Source organism: Mus pahari, unplaced genomic scaffold (genome assembly GCF_900095145.1).
Source record: "Mus pahari unplaced genomic scaffold, PAHARI_EIJ_v1.1 scaffold_7372_1, whole genome shotgun sequence".
Lineage (NCBI taxonomy): Eukaryota > Metazoa > Chordata > Mammalia > Rodentia > Muridae > Mus > Mus pahari.
The window spans coordinates 8,220-30,305 of record NW_018392872.1 but is presented as its reverse complement, the minus strand read 5'-3'; the positions used below and the strand labels follow the sequence as shown (position 1 = coordinate 30,305).

Below are 22,086 nucleotides of genomic sequence, written 5' to 3'. Positions count from 1 at the left end.
TAGTGTTAGGGTTTGGTGTCTGCTGATTTTATAGATCCCAAGATCCCAGTCTCTTGATAGCCTATCTTCAGTCTCTACTCCATGTTTTGTCCCTGTTTTTCCTTTAGACAGGAACAATTCTAGGTTAAAAATTTTGAGATGGAGGAGTGGCCAATTGCCTCAAAAGGGAGCCATTCATATCCCCTGGGGTGTCTTCTTCAAGTTCTATCTCCTCTGTGTTCCATGTTTCAGCTAGGGTCGTCTGTACTGGTTCCTGAGAGTCTCTCCCATTTTGCTTCCTTTCATTCTTTCCTTTTTAAAGAAAGAGTAACACATAAAAATATTTTGTCCCAAAAATTATGTTTCCATTAGAGTACTAGAGAGTCTCCCATGATGCCAGTTTGGGAGTCTGTCTTTACACCACCAGTTTAGGATGAAGAGAAAAATTGATGTCACTAGCACTGTCAGAGCAGTAATTCAGAAGCTAAATGGTTGATGTGATGGTGAGGGAGTATTATAAAGTTGTCTTGAATACGTATTCTTTTCTAACTGCTTCCCCAGGAGCCTTCTTGTTGTACATCGTGGTGCGCACTAGGCTCCGCACCACGATGTACAACGTCCACAAGCAGATTGCCAGGGACATTGGCTTTGTCCTAAGTCTATTAGATGCTTCTAATTGCATCATCAAGCAGGGATACAAGGTTCTTGAAGTCTACTGTTTACTTGTGGAGAGGACAGTTGGATATGGATTAGAGTTGAATGTGGACTAGAGTAGATTTACCCTCACAGTAGAATGAGCCTGTCTCTGGCCTTCCCAACAACAACAACAACAACAACAATAATAATAATAATAATAATAATAATGAGAAATAATGTTTACCTTAGTGAAAGAAAAGTATTCCCGTGTACAGAAGCGCAGGGAAGCTTCTGCAACACGCCTGAGTCCACCTTGGATATCAGGTGCTTTAAAAAACAAAACTTTAGCAGGAAGGAGAGCTGAGTTTAGATATATGTAGCAAAAGATGACTGCTGACATTCATATGTTTCATGCACAGGAGGCCAAAACTTCAGGTTCTTGACATGAGAAATGTGCACCATACCTTCTGGAAAATATGGGGCGATGAAAATGACAGTGACTGTAATGCAGATACCTTGGATGAAAAGCAAGAAGTGAAGGTCCCCCGCAGATATGCACTGAGGCAGCGCCTGAAGATCACAATTGACCTGGCAATCAGTTCCCAGCTCAATGAAACAAAAGCATATTTTTTGAATTGGGCAAAGCAGAGAAAGGGGTCCCTAAATTTCTGTTGTACAAAGATGAAGATCTGGGATGCACCAGATCAAGTTATCAGAGAAGTCATGAATATTTTTGATCCAGAGCACATCACAGAATTAGAACTGTATACCGACTGGACTCTGTTAAGGCTGGCACATTTTGCTCCCTACTTTGGGCAGATGAAAAATCTTAAAAGAGTCTTCCTGGCACCACTCCACAAGAACACGTCCCCTATTATGAATATAACACGGGCCTCAGAAGTCAAGTGCATCAACAAGATTATTTCTCAGTTTTCCAAATTCAACTGTCTCCAGCATGTCTTCATGAAACGCGTCCATTTTCTCAGAGACCACCTGAATCAGGCCCTAGGGTAAGCAAGAATGGAGAGCCAGGTCTGCTACCAAAGCAAATCTGTCTCTCTTCTCTTAAGGATTCATGGTGCATAATGCCTGCCAGTCAATAGGAACAATACTTAGACACTCATAAGACTCTGAAAGTTATGTCCTGTTTCCATGTGTACTGAGATATACAAGGGAAACTTTACAAGTTAAATCAGTGTCTCAAATAAGCACTCCTGGAGAACAGAAGATTTGGTGTAAAGAGGAGGTCAGCTCTAGTAAGGAGGGGCTGTAATTCTTCCTCAGTCATGCCCACCCAATCAAATGGAAAGGGAAGGGCAAGGAGAGTGTGAGGTAAGGTGTCAGGGTACACATTAGCACAGTGTGAACGTGAGCTATATGCTCAGACCTGTGGGAAAAGCCTTCAATCTTTGCCCAGTTCCCTTGGGTGAAAAGTTATGACCCCAAGTAGCACTGAGTGCATGGGACAAGTGGTATAACTTGGGCTGAAAATTAGAGCAAGCTTGACTGCAGAGGGGATGACAGAAGGCAGATGCAATGAGTTCACAGCAAATATCGAAATCCTGTCAGGGGTTTCTTGGGATGGAAGTTCTTCTGTGTGATTACTTGTCTTAAGTGATGAACTGGTTTTCAGCTTGAGGGTGAGGCACAAGGGTGAATGGTGGAATTTGCATGACTGAGTAGCTTCCATAGAAAGTATCATAGATGATGTCCTTGATCATTTACTTAAACTGACCTTGGCACACTTGGTTCATTCTACCACTGTGTACATCCCAGACAAACGTTTACAACACCAATTGCCAGAACTTAACCCTCTGGTCTCCTCTATCCCTAGGTCCCTGAGGACGCCCTTGGAGACACTCTCCATCACTCACTGCCTAATTTCACAAACAGACTTGGATTCCATTTCCTGCTGTCACAACCTTTTTAAGTTAAAACATCTGGAAATCAGAGGAGTGATGCTATATGCTTTCGATCTTATGCCTCTGAAAGGTCTCCTAGGAAAAGTGGCAGGCACTCTTGAGTCTCTGGATTTTCAATGGTGTACCATGAAGGACTACCAGCTCAATGTCCTCCTACCTGCCCTCAGTCAATGCTCTCAGCTCAAACAGATCAACTTTTACAACAATGACTTCTCCATGGCCATCCTGAAGGACCTTTTACAGCACACAGCCAACTGGAGCAAGATGAATGTGGAACAATACCCTGCCCCTCTGGAGTGCTATGATGAGTTGGGTCGTGTTTCCAGAGAAAGATTTGTCCAACCTTGTCATGAGCTCATGGATACACTGAGGGCAATAAGGCAGCCCAGGAGCATCTCTTTTNCTACAAATGTCTGCCTCAATTGTGGTAATATCTGTGTCTATGGCCAGGGTGCAAGACTTTGTTCCTGTTTGCAGTAAACATAGATACAGGAATTCTCGATGTAAATAAATGACAGGCTTGAGACCCATCTCTCATCGAGGGTGCTCAGAGACTGTGAATTCAGATACTTCCCATATGGTTAGAAATAAAGAGGTGTACAGTGACTGGGATCCTGAATGCTGAGCTTGAAATGTGTACTGTCAAATACACTGTTGGGCCAGGGGCATGGTGGAGTCAGAAAAACAATTTGGCATTTACATGTGGCTTCTTCCCAGACAGTATATATAGATTCTTTTTAGTGTACCTATAAACCTGGATGCTCTCTCTCTGGAGTCCTTGACTTCTGCCAACCTCACTACCAGGTTCAGGGTCAGGAAGGTTGAATGGGTCCCGGATTGGAAAGACACTCATATTTTACTAAGGAAGCAAAGTTCCAGGTGAATATGGCATATATAAAATGAAAGTTTCCTTGACACATCTTTCCCTGGTCTCATGCCTGGGCTACATATATAACACTTTTGTGTGGCTGATCATTTATATGCACAAAACATTTACACTAATGTGAGCAAAATAGACACAAATCACATGGAGGGGTATTAAAAGGATCACATCTTGGACCCATCCAAGATGCCTAAAGGTAAGAAGACAACATAGAACAAAGTAAAAAGGCATTCCATTCTGGCTTTGAATTCCTGATCTTTTTGTCATGCCTTAATGAGCTTACTAACAAGAACCTATATACAGTCTTTATGCCACATGTCTCTAGGGCCCTATTCCTATGGTGTCCCAAACTCTAAGAAGTACCCATAGTGTATAAAAAGGTGTCCATTAAAAAATTTTTATTTTAAGTCTTCAGTTGTAATAAAAACAAGAGAAAAAAATCTCCCTCTGCCTAGTCATTATACCCCTTTATGTATGGTAAATTATTACTGTCTGAATTGAATAGTATATCTAAACTTAAGGACTCTGCAACAGATGCNCTCTGGAGAGAAGTCAAAATGTACATATTGATGCCAGGCCTGTCACAATTCAATCTTTGGAAAGTGGGTAAAATTATCAGCTCTGTTGGTAACATGAACATCTAGGCTGGCTTAAGGGATAGAAGAAGACTAAAAAAATCAAAGAACAAACCTCTCTCAGGTTCCGTCTTTCTGTCCTTCCCCACAACCTGAATCCCTGTCTGAATGTCCAGTTCTCTGGCCTTGTTCCTTGGGACCAGTGAACTCGCCTGAGATTTGCTAACAATAAACATGCATTCAAATTCTTTAAACAAGCAAGCCATGTATTGTGAAACATTGCTCACCGGTTAAGAGTACATGCTGCTTTTGCAGAGGAGAAAAGTTTGACTTCAGTGCTAATAATCAGATTGTTCTTGACAGGAACTCAGTCTTCAGGTGATAGGATTCTCTTTTCTGGGCTATGTGGATCCTGGCTTTCACATGCACCAATCCACATAATACATATGAAGCTACACACCTAGCCGAAGAAATCTTTAAATAATACAATGACTCAATTTCACAGAGAAATAAAAATGGCTCAATTATTTGAAATTGGGATGTTGATTGCATGGTTTTGAAGAGAGCATGGAGAGTTTCAGTTGAGTCCATTGAGCTCAGTTGGTGAACAATAGTGTAGGGTGCTCTGGGCTCCAGAGTTTGAACTACTGTTCCATGAGTGANGNAGANGAAATTAGGGGTTTGTCAATGTACACCATTTATTTTTGTGTGTATTTTATGTATATTCCTGTTCTAGTTGCATGTATCCTTACATGTCAGAAAAGGCATGAGAACCCAGGTAACAAATTCTTGACTCTTAGTTAATTGCTAGGTTATTTTCAATATATTTTGTTTAGAAATAACAGAGATTAGTTAATGGACAAGAGTCCAGATTAACTTGCATAGATAGATAGTTTTCAAACATATCAGAAATCCACAGCATGTGACATTTAATATTTATAAATTTGTTGTTGAGACATGTCTGTTCCTGACCTCACCCATTTCTGGATGCAAAGAATAGTGACCATCAATGAAGTGGTTCTAGTTGTGGAGAACCAACAACTAGGCAAGAATTGCCTCAATTCACCTAATGACCTATAATGTTCATGAGAGGACACAAGTTACAGGATAGGACAGCTTAGTTCTGCCAAGACAGAATAAGCTAGCCCTTAATATTTCCTGTTTCAAAGACTGTCAGATGGTGTGGGGTCAGAAGGCTGAAGATTGATGCTCCAACATCCTGACACACAGGGGCAGCACAGGTAATCAGCTCTACAGCTTGTCTCAGTTCTGGAAGCTGTGTTAGGTTTCTTATATTTTCATATAATACTGTTCCTTCTTGGATTTCTGACAGGATTGAAGACAAGTTATTATCTCATAATCAACCCAGGCTATTTAGCATGGAGAGAATATATTTGACAGGATAGTGTTCAAATAGTATACAATCTAACCCAGGATATAACAGATATAGAATTATAAGCCTCTGTAAAGTTAGGATAGATAACAGAGTATTCTAATTAATTGACAAAAATGTGGACAGGATATTAGGTGTAAAATACACTTCATAAATTATTGAATAGTAATCGTGGTGTACAATTTAATTTTCAATTTATTTTTGAGAGGAAAGAGCCTTTTAACTGCACAAGAAGGGAGAAATGTGAATTGCTGTCTATGCAGGTGAAGGCAGGCACTAGATAATAGAACATAACGAGCAATCAGTAGAACCTGTGATTGGGCAGTGCATAAAGAAGGCAGTATGGCAGTTTTAGAGAAGGGAGAGTTAGGGAGACACAAGAAGAGGGAAGGAAGATGGAGGAAGAGAAAGATGAACCATAGCTACATAGCTTTGAGTAGCAAAAGGTAGCTATGAATATTGTATAAGGGATGAATAATTACAGGACAATTTGTCTAATCTAGGTGAATAGTTTATATCACTATCAATTGGCTCTGAATTCATTTTGTGGGCTGAGAACTTACTGATATAAATCTTACTGAAAAATTATAAGTCTCTAGAGTTATAATTTTTGGGGGTTACTTCAGTATCACTTCTTCTGGGGGGCAGTATGAACCGCACTGGATCCCTGTGACATTATTGAACACAGACCAGTGATCTCCCAGGCCAGGACACACCTTGGTAACTCTTGCCAGATACACGATTGGAAGCAATCTGTCCTTAAGATGGGTTAAATTTGCCAAGTGTGGTGGTGCACACCTTTAATCCCAGCACTCGGAAGGCAGAGGCAGGCAGAAGCCTGGTCTACCAAGTGAGTTCCAGGACAACCAGGGCTGTACAGAGAAATCCTGTATTGAAAAATCAAAAAAGAAAAAAGAAAAAAAATGGATAAATTGAAGGAGACATTGTCCTTCTCCATGTTGCTTCCTCTCTTGTTCTAGAGTCTTACAACTCCCTACCTCAGAGTCTCTACAATTGTAGTGTCTCACTCACCAAGTCTCAGTATCGAGATCTTTTCTGATATTGAACCCCAGCACCCATTCCTTATGGCTGGCTAGATGGAATAGTTTCCGTCTATAACTCAGGCTACACACAAATGAAAGAAGTCCCTGTCTCTGCCACTTGAATATTGGGAAATGAACCTGAGTTGTCTCTTAGAGCAGCCAGTGCTCTTAACTGCTCAGTCCTATCTCCAGCCCCTTTGATTTCTTTTGCTGGAAATATTTTTCATACATTGTGTAGTAATTATGGCTTCTCCTCCCCCAACTCTGAAATCATCCTCACATTCTCTTCATTTCAATCCACACCCTTTGTGTCTCTCCTAAGGAAAGAAACAGCCACTTGCAGAATCCTGAGACAGAGCCAGGTGTGGTAGTACACAAGTGTAATCCCAGCACTTGGGAGGAAGAGGCAGGAAGACCTCCAGCCTGGTCTACTGAGTGAGCTACAGAACAGCCTGCCTTACAATGCGACCATGTCTACTAAGTGGGTTATAGAACAGCCTGCGTTACACAGAGACCTTGTTTGGGAAAACAAACAACAATTAAGCAAATAAACAAAAGAGAAATCAAAAGAAAAGCCAAAGAAAAATGAAAGTTGGAACAGGACAAAATAAGTAAACCAACAGAAAAAAGTCAAAAAGAAAAAATGAAATAAAAAAAATACAAACAACAAAAACAAAATGCCCTTAGAAATACATAGCACATTCAAAGACAGAGGAATCTAATAAAAATAGGAAATTTGTAGCTATAATATACAAGCAAAGGACCTATAATATAAAAGCAAAACAAAGAAAAGGGCCTGACACATACTTATTCAACACAGAGCTGCCTAAATGCACTCGAGTTTGCTTTGTGTTGGCACTGACTGCTGGACATTCAGCCTCTCCTTAAGAGTGGGATTTCCTTCCACGTGGAGACTCCATTTGACTGGAGTAGTGTTTCATCTGCAAATCTTCATGGATTGGAGATAGTTTGTTCGTTAAGAATGGAAACGTGTCTACTTCTCTCAACTTTGTCTGCCAGGGTCCCTTCTTAATCTCAACTGACAGGTCATGAGCCCTAGATCTGACTTCAGTCCAAAAATCCAAGGTCAGGCTTAAGGGGGTTGTTACTTTCTGTCCCATCATTCAAGTCACATAAAAAGACATGACACAGACACAGAGAAGAAAGACACACAGACTAACAAATACTTGTTTCCTCCTGGATAAAAAAAACCAACTCAGAAAAGCAGAAGGGCAAGACGGCGGGTAGTTCCCTCTCTCTAGGAAGACTACCAAGTCCGCTCCCCTATACCAGATGGACTCGTAGAGTGCTTCCCCTCATACTGGGGCGTCTCCCAGAGAGGCAGCTGGTGACTCCAGCACTTTTGCTGATCACACTCCAAGTCTCATCCCGAGACTCGGATCTCAGTCTCTCTTGAGACATTGCCACTGCAAGCAGAAAACACCAAACCTTGCGAGCAAGCACAGAGAAAGTACAGACACAGAACCCCACCTCCAAAAAGGGTCTCTGGAGATGTGGGTGGTCACGCAAATCCCAGACAAGCCCCCACTGTAAGACTCCCGAAAACGGGGAGATGCTTGCTCTAATCTCAGGATGGCGCAGACCCCCGTGAACTCACAAGAGACCATCTTTGATGCAAATCACATGAGACTTTATTTGGGGTGTCAGAGCTCTGGGGACTACTCATATCCCACACCTGGGGTAGAGTCGACCTGGAAGGGGAGAGGGACCTTTCTTTTTATGGACCCTCCAGAGGGAAGAAGGGAGGAGGGAATAGGGGATTTCCAAATCACATGACCTTGAGCCATCAATCTGACAAAGTTTAGCTTCCTGGTTTGAGATTATTTACAAAGAATGGGTATTGGAGGGCTGAGGGGTTGGAGTCCTGTGCAGGAGCAGGTTACCAGGGAAATTTTTCACCTGTAGCCTAGAAACCAAAGCCCACAAATTCTTGACAAAAAGCTATAGCAATTGGCAAACACATGAGTTCATACAACAATCAGGACCTGAACAAACACAAATTTAAAGAATATTCAAACTATACAAATGTTTCTAAGCTACTGAGGTGTAATAAACTTTTACCCTTCACCAACAATACAATCTATTTCATCAATCTAGGGTTTTTTGTTTTTTTTTTTATTTTTTTTTTAGACTAGTCAAGTGCAGTAGTGAGAAGGGGGGAAAGTGTAGAACAGGAGTTCAATCTGTAACTGACTGTGAACAATCAATTGAGATAACTCACTACCTTCGGACCAGCCTAATCTAGGGTTTTAATGATTTCTTTTGTCAAAGCCTTACAATAACTCTATGTAGACCACCAAATTGTACATTGAATATATAGGGAGTTAGTTGACTGCATTGTGTTAACCATGTCATTAATGGAACTGCTTCATCTTTCTCTCCCTTAATTTGATGTTGGTTATCAGCTTGCTGTATATTGCTTTTATTGTGTTTATGTGTATGCCTTTTATCCCTGGTCTGTAAATCACTTTTATTATGAAAGGGTGCTGGATTTTGTCAAAGGATCTTCAGAAGCCGGGCATGGTGGTGCACGCCTTTAATCCCAGCACTCGGGAGGCAGAGGCAGGTGGATTTCTGAGTCATGGGCCAGCCTGGTCTACAAAGTGAGTTCCAGGACAGCCAGGGAGATACAAAGGAACCCTGTCTCAAATAAATAAATAAATAAATAAATAAATAAATAAATAAATAAATGGATTTTCAGCATCTGATGAGATGACCATGTGTCCTTTTTCTTTCCAGTTGTTTATATGGTGGATTATGTGACTGTATTTTCCTTAATTGAACCATCCCTGCATCCCTGGAATATAGCCTACTAGATCATGATAGATCATTCTTAATATGTTTTCTTCAATTTTTTTTTAGACAGGGTTTCTCTGTATTGCCCTGGCTATCCTGGAGCTCACTTTGTAGACCAGGCTGACCTCGAACTCTGAAATCTGCCTGTCTCTGCCTCCCGAGTGCTGGGATTAAAGGCATGTGCCACTATGCCTGGCTGTCTTCTTCAATTTTGATTCCCATGGTGTTATTTAGTATTTGGTACCAATATTCATATGGAAAAATTTGTCTAAATTCTATCAAATTTATTTGTAGAGTCATTGTTGAGTGGTCACTGTATCAACATGACTGTGGTCTCATAGAATAGATGGATAGACGGATGGATGGATGGATGGATGGATGGATGGATGGATGGATGGATGGATGGATGGATGGATGGATGGATGGACGGATGGATGGATGGATGTTTGGATGGATGGACAGATGCTTAGGTACATAGATAGATGGGCAAAGAAACAGATAGTCTAACAAACAGTGTCCTAATACAAACCCCTTGTATACTTTTACTCATCCATGTGCTCACTAATTGAGCTAAATAGACACACCTGATACTCCACATCCTCTCTTCATTGTGTGGCATTAGGGAAAAACACTGGAGCCACACAAAAGTCAGGCAAGCTCCCTGCTGCTTAATATCTCAATTTTAATAAATTAATTCATTTTATTTAGATGTTTTATTAGATATTTACTTTATTTACATTTCAAATGTCCCCTTTTCAGGTTTCCCCTCCAAAAACCCACTATCCCCTCTCCCCTCCCCATGCTCACCAACCCACCCACACCTGCTTCCTGGCCCTGAAATTACCCTAAACTAGAGCATAGAGCATTCTCAGGACCAAGGGCCTCTTCTCCCATTGATGACTGACTAGGCCATCTTCTGCTACATATGCAGCTAGAGCCATGAGTCCCACCATGAGTACTCTTTGGTTGGTTATTTAGTCCCTGGGAGCTCTGCAGGTAATGGTTAGTTCATATTGTTGTTCCTCCTATGTGGCTGCTCCCCCCTTCAGTTCCTTGGGTCCTTTCACTAGCCCCTTCATTGGGGATCCTCTGCTCAGTCCAATGGTAGACTGCAAGGATCCATGTCTGTATTTGTCGGGCACTGGTGGAGCCTCTCTGGAGACAGCTATAACAGGCATCTGTCAGGAGCACTTGTTGGCAACCACAAAAGTGTCTGGGTTTGGTGATAGAATATAAGATGGATACCCGAGTGGGAGAGTATCTGGAGTGTAACTCCTTCAGTTTCTGCTCCACACGTTGTCTCTGTTGCTCCATTCATGGGGATTTTGTTCCCCCTTCTAAGAAGGATTGAAGTATCCAACTTTGGTCTTCCTTCTTCTTGGTGGCTTCTGAACTGTATTTTGGGTATTCCAGGCTTCTGGGTTAATATCCACTTATCAGTAAGTGCATACCATGTTTGCTCTTTTGTGATTGTGGTATCTCACTCAGGATGATATTTTGTAGATTCATCTATTATATCATCAGTTGCCTATTCCATAAATGTGTTGTTTTTAATGGCTGAGTAGTACTCCATCGTGTAAATGTACATTTTCTGTATCCATTCTTCTGTTGAGGGACATCAATGTTCTTTCCAGCTCCTGCCTATTATAAATTAATGCTGGATGGACATAGTGGAGCATGTGTCCTAATTACTTATTGGAACATCTTCTGGGTATATGCCCAAAGTGGTATGACTAGGTCTCAGGTAGTATTATGTCCAATTGTGTGAGGAACCACCAAAGTGGTTTTCAGAGTGGTTGTACCAGTTTACAATCCCACCAGCAATGGAGGAGTGTTCCTCTTTCTCCACATCTTCTCCAGCATCTGCTGTCACCTGAGTTTTTGATCTTATTCATTCTGACTGGTATGAGGTGGAATCTCAGGGTTGGTTTAGTTTGCACTTCTTTGGTTCTCAGAAGTCTAACTTCTTGAGTTCTTTGTATATATTGGATATTAGCCCTCTGTTAGATGAAGGATTGGTAAAGATCTTTTCCCAATCTGTTTGTTGCCTTTTGTCTTATTGACAGTGTCCTTGGCCTTAACGAAACTTTGCAGTTGTATTAGGTCCCGTTTATAGATTCTTGATCTTACAGCATACGCCATTGATGTTATGTTCAGTAAGTTTTACCCTGTGTCCATATGTTCAAAGCTGTTCACTACTTTTTCCTCAATATATTTCAGTATATCTGATCTTATGTGGGAGTTTTGATCCACTTGGACTTGAGCTTTGTACAAGTAGATAAGAATGGATCGATATGCATTTTTCTACATGCTAACTTCCAGTTGAGCCAGCACCATTTGATGAAACTGCTGTCCTTTTCCCACTGGATGGTTTTAGATCCTTTGTGAAAGATCAAGTGACCATAGGAGTGTGGGTTTATTTCTGGGTCTTCAATTCTTTTCCATTCATCTACCTGCCTGACAGTGTACCAATGCCATAAAGTTTTTCATTTTGTTTTGTTTTGTTTTATCACAATTGCTATGTAGTACAGCTTGAGGTCAGTGATAGTGATTCTACCACCACTTCAGTTGAGAATAGTTTTCACTCTCCTAGGTTTTTGTTATTCCAGATGTATATGCAAATTGCTTTTTCTAAATCTGTAAAGAATTGAGTTGGAATTTTGATGGGGATCGCACTCAATCTGTAGATTGCTTTTGGCAAGGTGGCCATTTTTACAATATTAATCCTACCAATCCATGAGCATGGGAGATCTTACCATCTTCTGAGAACTTCTTCCATTTCTTTCTTCAGAGACTTGAAGTTCTTATCATACAGATCTTTCTCTTGCTTATTAGAGTCACACCAAGCTATTTTAAATTTTTTGTGACTATTGTGAAGGGTGCTGTTTCCCTAATTTCTTTTTCAGCCTGTTTATCCTTTGTGTAGAGGAAGGCCACTGATTTCTTTGAGTTAATTTTATTTATATGAATTCATTGTAGCTGTCTTCAGACATACCAGAAGAGGGCTTCAAATCCTATTACAGATTTGAGTTAATTTTATATCCATCTACTTTGCTGAAGTTGTTTATCAGGTTTAGGAGTTCTCTGGTGGAATTTTTGGGATCACTTAATTATACTATGATATCATCTGCAAATAGTTTTAGTTTGACTTCTTCTTTTCCAATTTTTATGGTTTCGATTTCCTTTGTTCTCTAATTGCTCTGACTAGGAATTCAAGTACTGTATTGAATAAGTAAGGAGAGAGTGGGCAGCCTTGTCTAGTCCTTGTTTTCAGTGGGCTTGCTTCAACTTTCTCCATATTTAGCTTGATGTTGCCTACTGGTTTACTGTATATTGCTCTTAGTATGTTAAGGTATAAGTCTTGAATTCCTGATCTACCCATGACTTTTATCATAAAAGTGTGTTGGATTTTGTCAAATGCTTTCTCAGCATATCGTGAGATGATCATACATTTTTTTAAATTTGAGTTTGTTTATATAGTGAATTACATTGATGGATTTCCATATATTGAACCATCCCTGCATTCCTCAGATGAAGCCTACTTGATTATAATGGGTTCTTAGATTCGGTTTGCAAGAAATATATTGAGTATTTTTGCACCGATATTCATAAAGGTAATTAGTCTGAAGTTCTCTTTTTTTTTGGGGGGGGTCTTTTTATGGATCAAGTATCAGGGTAATTGTGGCTTCATAGGATGAATTGTGTAGAGTACCTTCTGTTTCTATTTTTGTGGAATAGTTTAAGGAGTATTGGTCTTCTTTGGATGCCTGATAGAACTCTGCACTAAACCCATCTTATCCTGAGCTTTTTCTTTTTCTTCTTTTTTTTGGTTGGAAGACTATTAATGACTGTTTCGATTTCTTTTCTTTTTTTAAAGATTTATTTATTATATGTAAGTACACTGTAGCTGTCTTCAGACATTCCAGAAGAGGGCGTCAGATCTTGTTACGGATGGTTATGAGCCACCATGTGGTTGCTGGGATTTGAACTCCGGACCTTCGTAAGAGCAGTCGGGTGCTCTTACCCACTGAGCCATCTCACCAGCCCGACTGTTTCTATTTCTTTAGGGGACATGGGACTGGTTAGGTCATATATTTGATCCTGATTTAACTTTGATACCTCGTATGTGTCTAGAAAAGTATACATTCCATCCAGATTTTGAAGTTTTGTTCAGAATAGGCTATTGTAGTAGAATCTGATGAGCTTTTTGATTCTCAGTTTGTGTTGTTGTGTCTCAGTTAGAGTCACACCAAAGAATTTTATATATTTTGTGACTATTGTGAAGGNTNTTGTTTCCCTAATTTCTTTCTCATCCTGTTTATCCTTTGTGTAGAGAAAGGCCACTNATTTATTTGAGTTAATTTTATATCCANCTACTNNNCTGAAGNTGTTTATCANGTTTAGGAGTTCTCTGGTNGAATTTTTNGGATCACTTAATTATACTATGATATCATCTGCAAATAGTGAAATTTTGACTTCTTCCTTTCCGATTTGTATCCCCTTGATCTCCTTTTGTTGTCAAATTGTTCTGGCTAGGACTTCAAGTACTATATTGAATAGGTAGGGAGAAAGTGGNNAGCCTTGTCTAGTCCCTGATTTTAGTGGGATTGCTTCGAGTTTCTCTCCATTTAGTTGGATATTAGCTACTGGTTTTCTGTATATTTCTTTTATTATGATTAGATATGGGCCTTGAATTCATGATCTTTCCATGACTTTTATCATGAATGGGGTGTTGGATTTTGTCAAATGCTTTCGCAGCATCTAATGAGATCATGTGGTTTTTGTCTTTGAGTTTGATTATATAGTGGATTACTTTGATGGATTTCCGTACATTAAACCATCCCTGTATCCCTGGGATGAAGCCTACTTGGTCATGATGGATGATCATTTTAATGTGTTCTTGGATTCGGTTTGCAAGGATTTTATTGAGTATTTTTGCATTGATATTCATAAGGAAAATTAGTCTGGGGTTCTCTTTCTTTTTTGCATCATTTTGTGGTATTGGTATCAGAGTAATTGTGGCTTCATAGAATGAATTGGGTAGAGTACCTTCTGTTTCTATTTTGTGGAATAGTTTGAGGAGATTAGAAATTAGGTCTTCTTTGAAGATCTGATAGAACTCTGCACTAAACCCATCTGGTCCTGGGATTTTTTTGGTTGGAAGACTATTAATAACTGCTTCTATTTCTTTAGGGGAAATGTGACTGTTTGGATTGTTAATCTGATCCTGATTTAACTTTGGTACCTGGTATCTGTCTAGAAAGTTGTCCATTTCATCCAGGTTTACCACTTTTGTTGAGTATAGCCTTTTGTAGTAGGATCTGATGATGTTTTAGATTTCCTCAGGTTCTGTTGTTGTGTTTCCTTTTTCATTTCTGATTTTGTTAATTAGGATGCTGTCCCTGTGTCCTCTAGTTAGTCTGGCTAAGGGTTTATCTATCTTGTCAATTTTCTCGAAGAACCAGCTTCCTGTTTGTTTGATTCTTTGAATAGTTCTTTTTGTTTCCACTTGGTCGATTTCTGCCCTAAGTTTGATTATTTCCTGCCCTATGCTCCTCTTGGGTGAATTTGTTTCCTTTCCTTCTAGAGCTTCTAGTCGTGCTGTCAGGCTGCTAGTGTATGCTCTCTCTTGTTTCTTTTTGGAGACACTCAGGCCTATGAGTCTTCCTCTTAGTCTTCCAAGTGTATGTTGGCTTTCTATTGTTTATGTTGTTATTGAAGACCAGCCTTAGACCATGGTGATCTGATGAGATGCATGAGATTATTTCAGTCTTCTTATATCTGCTGATGCCGGTTTTGTGATGACTTATATGGACAGCTTTTAAGAAGGTAGCATGAGGTGCTGAGAAGAAGGTATATTCTTTTGTTTTAGGATAAAGTTTTCTCTGGATATCTGTTAAACCCATTTGGTTCATAACTTCTCTTACTTTTACTGTATCTTTGTTTCGTTTCTGTTTCCATGATCAATCCATTACTGAGAGTAGGGTGTTGAAGTCTCCCACTGTTATTGTGTATAGTACAATGTGTGCTTTGAGCTTTAGTAAAGTTTCTTTTATGAATGTGGGTACCCTTGCATTAGGAATATAGATCATTCAGAGTAGAGAGTTCTTCTTGGTAGATTTCTCATTTGATGAGTATGAAGTGTCCTTTCTTATCTTTTTTTTTTTTTTTTTTTGGTTTTTCGAGACAGGGTTTCTCTGTATAGCCCTGGCTGTCCTGGAACTCACTGTGTAGACCAGGCTGGCCTCAAACTCAGAAATCTGCCTGCCTCTGCCTCCCAAGTGCTGGAATTAAAGGCGTGTGCCACCACGCCCGGCTCTTATCTTTTTTGATAACTTTACATTGGAAGTTGACTATTTTTTTTAAAGATTTATTTATTTATTATATGTAAGTACACTGTAGCTGTCTTCAGACACTCCAGAAGAGGGCGCCATATCTTGTTACAGATGGTTATGAGCCACCATGTGGTTGCTGGGATTTGAACTCTGGACCTTCAGAAGAGCAGTCGGGTGCTCTTACCCACTGAGCCATCTCACCAGCCCTTGACTATTTTATATAAGAAAGTATACTGCAGCTTGTTTCTTGGGACCATTTGTTTGGAAAATTATTTTTCAGCCTTTTGCTCTAAGGTAGTGTCTGTCTCTGTCACTGACATGTGTTTCCTGTATGGAGAAAAATGTTGGGTCTTGTTTACATATCTAGTCTGTTAGTCTATGCATTCTTATTTGAGGAATTGAGTCCATTGATATTAGGAGATACTAAGGAAAAAAGATTGTTGCTTCCTGATATTTTTGTTGTAAAGGGTGGCATTATGTTTTTTTATGGTTACCTTCTTTTTGGTTTGGTTTTTTGTTTTGTTTTGTTTTGTTTTTCGAGACAGGGTTTCTCTGTATATCACTGGCTGTCCTGGAACTCACTCTGTAGGCCAGGCTGGCCTCAAGCTCAGAAATCTGCCTGTCTCTGCCTCCTGAGTGCTGGGATTAAAGGTGTGTGCCACCACGCCCGGCTTCTTTTTTGGTTTGTTAAAAGACCATTATTTTCATGCTTTTTCTAGGGTGTAGTTTACCTCCTTGTATAGGACTCTTCCATTTATTATCCTTTGAAGGGATGGATTTGTTTAGAGATATTGGGTAAAATTTTTTGCTCATGGAATATCTTGGTTTCTTCATCTATGGTTATTGAGAGTTTTGCTAGGTAGAGCAGACTGGAGTGGCATTTGTGTCCTCTTAGTGTTTGTATGATGTCTGCCCATGTTCTTCTTCCTTTCGTAGTCTCTGGTGAGGAGTCTGGTGTAATTTAATAGGTCTGCCTTTAGATGGTACTTCACATTTTTCCCTTACTGCTTTTAATATTCTATCTTTATTTGGTGCATTTGATGTTCTGATTATTGTTTCAGAAAGAATTTCTTTTCTGGTCCAATCTATTTAGAGTCTGTAGGTTTCTTCTATATTCATGGGCATCTCTTTCTTTAAGTTAGAGAAGTTTTCTTCTATAATTTTTTGAAGATATTTACTGGCTCTTTAATTTGGTCTTCTCATAGTGTCCTGCATTTCCTGGATGTTTTGAGTTAGGATCTTTTTGGATTTTGCATTTTCTCTGATTACTGTGTCCATGTTTTCTGTAGAATCATCTACACCTGAGATTCTCTCTTCCATCTGCTGATGCTCACATCTATGATTCCTGATTTCTTTCCTAGGATTTCTATCTCCAGAGTTGTCTCCCTTTGGGTTTTCTTTATTATTTCTACTTCAATTTTTATATCTTGGATGATTTTGGACAATTCCATCACCTGTTTGGTTGTGTTTTCCTGTAATTCTTTGAGGGATTTTTGTGCTTCCTCTTAAAGGAATTCTACCTGTTTAACAGTGTTCTCCTGTATTTCTTTAAGTGAGTTATTAATGCCCTTCTTAAAGTCCTCTACCAGCATCTTGAGATATGATTTTAAATCCAAATCCTGCTTTTTAGATATGGTGCAGTATCCAGGACTCCCTGTGGTGGGTGTACTGGGTTCTGATGATGTCCAGTGGTCTTGGTTTCTATTAGTAAGATTCTTACATTTGCCTTTTGCCATCTGGTAATCTCTGGTATTAGATATTCTAGCTGTCTCTGGCTGGAGATTCTTCCTCCTGTGAGTCTGTTAGCCTCTGTCAGCATTCCTGGGAGTCCAAATCTCTCTTGAGTCCCAGTGGTCAGAGCATTCTCTGCAGGCAAGCTCTCCTCTTCCTGGGAAGGTACAAAGAAGTCTGGAGCTCAGATCCACCCCCTGGCTGAAGATGAAGGCCTGAAGTTGAAAGATCCTGGGAGAGAGTGAAAAATTATTTAAGCACCTAGACTTGTGTTCAAAATAGACCTCATTAATGGCAGGGAGTAGAAATTTTTCCAGAATGTACTAAACACCAAGTAGAAGTTTAACTCCCCCCATTGTTCCAGGACCACATAGTAGAAGTTTAACTTGGCTCATTCTTTCAGGAAAACTTTGTACACAATACTCTAACAATTCCTTAAACCATTATGCCAAATTGCTAGCTTGCCAAATGCCATAGCCCAATGCCAGGTGTTTGCATGTTTTGCCTTTATAAACCCCTTACCCCTTGAACTTGGGGTCGACTCCTCTACCACTGCATGGGATATGAGTCATCCCAAGTGCACTGGACTTTCCTGAATAAACCTTTTGCTGTTTGCATCAAGACCATTTCTCATGAGTGAAGACCATTTCTCGTGAGGGATTTGGGGTGTCACCTCTCCTGAGTCAGAATGTGGGGGAATCCTCACGTTGTGGGTCTTTCATTGGGACCCTGTCCAAGAAACTCTGTTGCTTCTGAGGTCCCTGTGCTCTAATGTGCAGACTGGTCTCTGAGAGAGCTGGGATACAAGATTGCACTCTCACCTGAGTCCCAGGGTCAGAGCCCTCTCTAAAGGCCGATTCTCCTCAGTGATCCTAAGATCCTGGGTGTGCTAGGGTGCCTGTGGCATGGAGAGTCCTCTGGGGACCATGAGATTCCGCCAAGTTTGTACCCAAGGGGGCATGGTGCTGTTACTGACCAGAAGGAACCCCAGCAGCTGGTTGGGCAGGTTTCCTGTGTCCCTCCCTGTTCCTGCTGGCACAGGCCCCTCCAGGTTGTTTTGGAACAGATGTTGCTTTCCACTCACCAGTGATCCCAAGATCCTGGGTAGTCTAGGGCACTTGTGGCGAGGAGAGTCCCCTGGGGACTGTCCGCCAAGTTTGCACCCAAGGTCCTGTTAACCTTCAATTCCTATCATCTACATGGTGACTTGAAATGGTCTGTGACTCCAGTTCCAGCAAACCTGAAACCCTTTCTATCCTTCTTGAGTAGCAGGCATGTGATGGATGCCCATTCATAGTTGTAAGCTAAACAACCCTACACATAGACAAAATCTTCTTAAAATGGTAGATCTGTATGGGGAATAGTGGTCCACACATTTAATCCATTCCCTCAGGAGTCAAAGGTTGGCTGATTCAGGGAGTTCAGGTGCTACCCTTATCTAAAGAACTATTTTCCAACCAGAGAAGCCCGTGAAGTGAGGATCTGTCTTAAAATTAAATCAGAACTGGGCAGGGATGCACAGGATATTAATCCCAGCACTGAGAAGATAGAGGAAGGCTGATCTTTGATATCCAGGCCAGACTGGTCCACAGAGTGGTTTATAGGACATCTTCGGCTCTTAAACAAGGAAAGCCTATCTCAAAACAGCAAAACAAACAAACACACAAAAAATTTAGTTTACCTGACTGTGCAGATACAGGTCTTTGTTTTTATTTTTCTTGCTTGCTTGCTTGCTTGCTTGCTTTATTTATTTATTTATTTATTTATTTATTTATTTATTTAGGTTTTGGGAGACATGGTTTCTCTGTATAGCCCTGGCTGTCCTGAGACTCACTCTATAGACCAACCTGGCCTCAAACTCAGAAATCTGCCTGCTTCTGCCTCCCAAGTGCTGGGATTAAAGGTATGTGCCACCACCACACAGCTGCAGATACAGGTCTTAAAGCTGACATTAGGAAGGTAGAAGCCGGTGAACCAATGAGGTCTAAGTCAGCCTGGAGTGCACAGTGAGTTCAGGAACAACCAGAATTGCTGAAAAGAACAACCCTGTCAAAAAACAAAGCAACAATACAACACGATGAAAAAAATAACAAAAAACATACAAAGCAAACACACAAGAAGCCAAATGACAAAACATACAATATTCCTAAATAAAAATCTTAAGTGAGCTTAAGATCCAGTGAGATGGCTCAGAGGGGAATGGCACTTGCTGTCAAGCCTGAGTTCAGTAGTGGGAACCACAGCTGTACTGAGAGAAACCACTTCATTTTCCAGTCCTCACACACCTACATGCGTGCTACCCTGTTGATACACCAATTCACAAAGGAACTAAGACTATCATCATGGACAGAAGAGCATGAGAGCTGACCCAGATTGGGGGTGCAAGCTTCAGGGCACTAATGAAGGGTGAACCCCAAACTAAGTCTAGCCTAGACTACATAATGTAATTCTGTCTCCTACCCGATCAGATACCAACAGTGGGAGCTGGTGTTGAAGAGGCAGCCCACTCTCTTGTCTTGAGCTTCACAAATGAAAATGGCTGCAGTAAAGATTCCAAGCCCCTTGGGTCAAGAGAAAAAGGGTTTCTCCAAAGTGCTAAGGATGTCTCCTGGCAAAAGTAAGGAGAAATCACTAGTGAAAAGAAAGATTTTCAGGGTCAAATGGGCCCAAGAGAACTGAGAGTTTGACCTGGGTGGGGCTCATGACTGGGGAATTAGGGAGCCTAGGGGCTAGCTTTGANCTTGACAAGATAAAAGGCAGGACAATTGTTAATGGAAGGTCCACAAGTGCCTCTGGCCAGAGATAAAGACAGTGACTCATGTTTTAGCCTGCAGGAAATATTTCAAGCCTCAGAGGGAATGGAGGACTCTATCTAAATACCCAATGGTGGGAAAAGGACTTTCTTCAGGTCCAGACTTTGGACTCAATGAAAGGAGATTCATCCCTGATCCTTCTATAGTCCTGNAAGCTTTTGTACAGAGCTTTTCTTGGATTGACCTGACTCACTCTGAGGACCTTTGCCAGGTTGTCCTTCGGGAATACCATGCAAAGGGTGGAGCACAGTAGAGTCTGATGTTTGGGTGCATGGTTTTACCAAGGTNCTGGGAGCTCTTTCCTGTGACTTTGATCCTCTGTCCCCTGCAATTCAGAGCAAGAGACTGGAGAACCTGGCAAGTTTTGTCGTTTTTAGTTTTTGGCTTGTTTGTTTTTCTATTTGGTTTTGTGACTTTTTGTCTTTGTTTGAGGGTTTCCTNTGGATTGATTGAGGATGAGATCTTGCTGCCAAGCCCTGTTCTGTGTCTGGCCATGAAACTCCCAGTCCAGTTGCTGGTCTGGTGCTAAGAGCTTTTATCCTGGTAGCTTGCTGTCCTCTCCCACCTATGCAGGTGTAGCAGCTGATTCACAGTTTTCCCTTAGTATTTAGCCATTCATTCACATCTTCCTAGCCCACACAATTCCTTTTTGCTGTCACCACTGAGCCTCCANAGTAGGAACTGGGAAGGAACAGTTGTGAGTATCCTAGCAACACTGTTTGCAGCCCAAAGCCAGGAGTAGCCATTTTCTCCCTTGCTTGGCAGTCACACTCAACAGGCAGGCCACAGACTACAGACTTGGAATCCAAAGGAACTGCTGAACTTGGCCTCTCCATTTTATTTGCTCCAGAAATTTCACCNACAAAGGACACTAGCCACATCTAGGTTGGGTCTTCAACCTTTGCAAAACTATAAACTGCCAGATGTGCCTAGAGAGTAACCCCGGGGGTAATTTCAGTATCATTTCTTCCATGGAGACAGCATGAACCAACATTGGATCCCCATGACAGTACAGAACACAGATCAGTTGCCTTCCAGACAAGGGTACACCTTGGAAAGGCTTGCCAGCTACAAGTTTGTAAACAACCTGTCCTTAAGATTAGGGTTTAGCTGGGTGTGGTGACACACTCCTTTAATCCCAGCACTCCGGAGGCAGAGGCAGGCAAATTTCTGAGTTCGAGGCCAGCCTGGTCTATAGAGTGAGTTCCAGGACAGCCAGGACTGCACAGAGAAACTCTATCTCGAAAAAGCAAAACAAAACAAAACAAAAAAAGATTAGGGCTCACTTTAAGGAGTCACTGGCCTTCTCCATGTTGCTGGTTCTCTTAGATTCCTTGGAGCGATAGCTCCCAACTTCCAAGCTTCTAGAATTGTCCTCTCTCTCTCATCAAGTCTGGATATAGAGATCCTTTCCTGTTTTGAACCCCAGCACCCATTCTTTATGGCTGTCTCTGTGAAACTGTTTCCATGAATGATCCAGGCTACACTCAGACTAAAGAAGATCCTGTCTCTCGCTCCATATGTAGTATGATCCTTGAGCTTGTCTACCTCTTGTGGCTTCATGTGTACACAATGTCCAAAGTGTTCCCTACTTCTTTCTCTATTACAGACTGAAGAGATAGTTCAGGAGTTAAGAGCACTCAAGATACAGCACACAGAGAATGCCATGCGAATGTGGGGAAATAAACCTGAGCTGTCTACCTGAGCAGTCAGTACAGTTAACTGCTCACAGATATCTCCAGATTCCTTTCTTTGCTTTTCGTGTACTCAGATACAATGTGTTATTATTAAGGCTTCTCTTCCTCCAACCCCTCTGAGATCTTCCCTACTTTCACTTCCATCTCAATCCACACCTTTGTGTCTCTCCTAAGGAAAGAAACAGCCACTTGCAGAATCCTGAGACAGAGCCAGGTGTGGTAGTACACAAGTGTAATCCCAGCACTTGGGAGGAAGAGGCAG

At 41.0% G+C, this 22,086-nt stretch overlaps 1 protein-coding gene across 1 annotated transcript; it reads left to right on the top strand.

Moving 5' to 3' along the window:
* The first annotated feature begins 1,026 nt into the window (after positions 1-1,026).
* On the top strand, positions 1,027-3,017 carry LOC110315223 (PRAME family member 12-like). The gene is made up of 2 exons (XM_021189333.1): positions 1,027-1,625; positions 2,450-3,017. The coding sequence occupies exons 1-2, from the start codon at positions 1,027-1,029 to the stop codon at positions 3,015-3,017; spliced, it is 1,167 nt and encodes a 388-aa protein (XP_021044992.1).
* Positions 3,018-22,086: the final 19,069 nt, after the last annotated feature.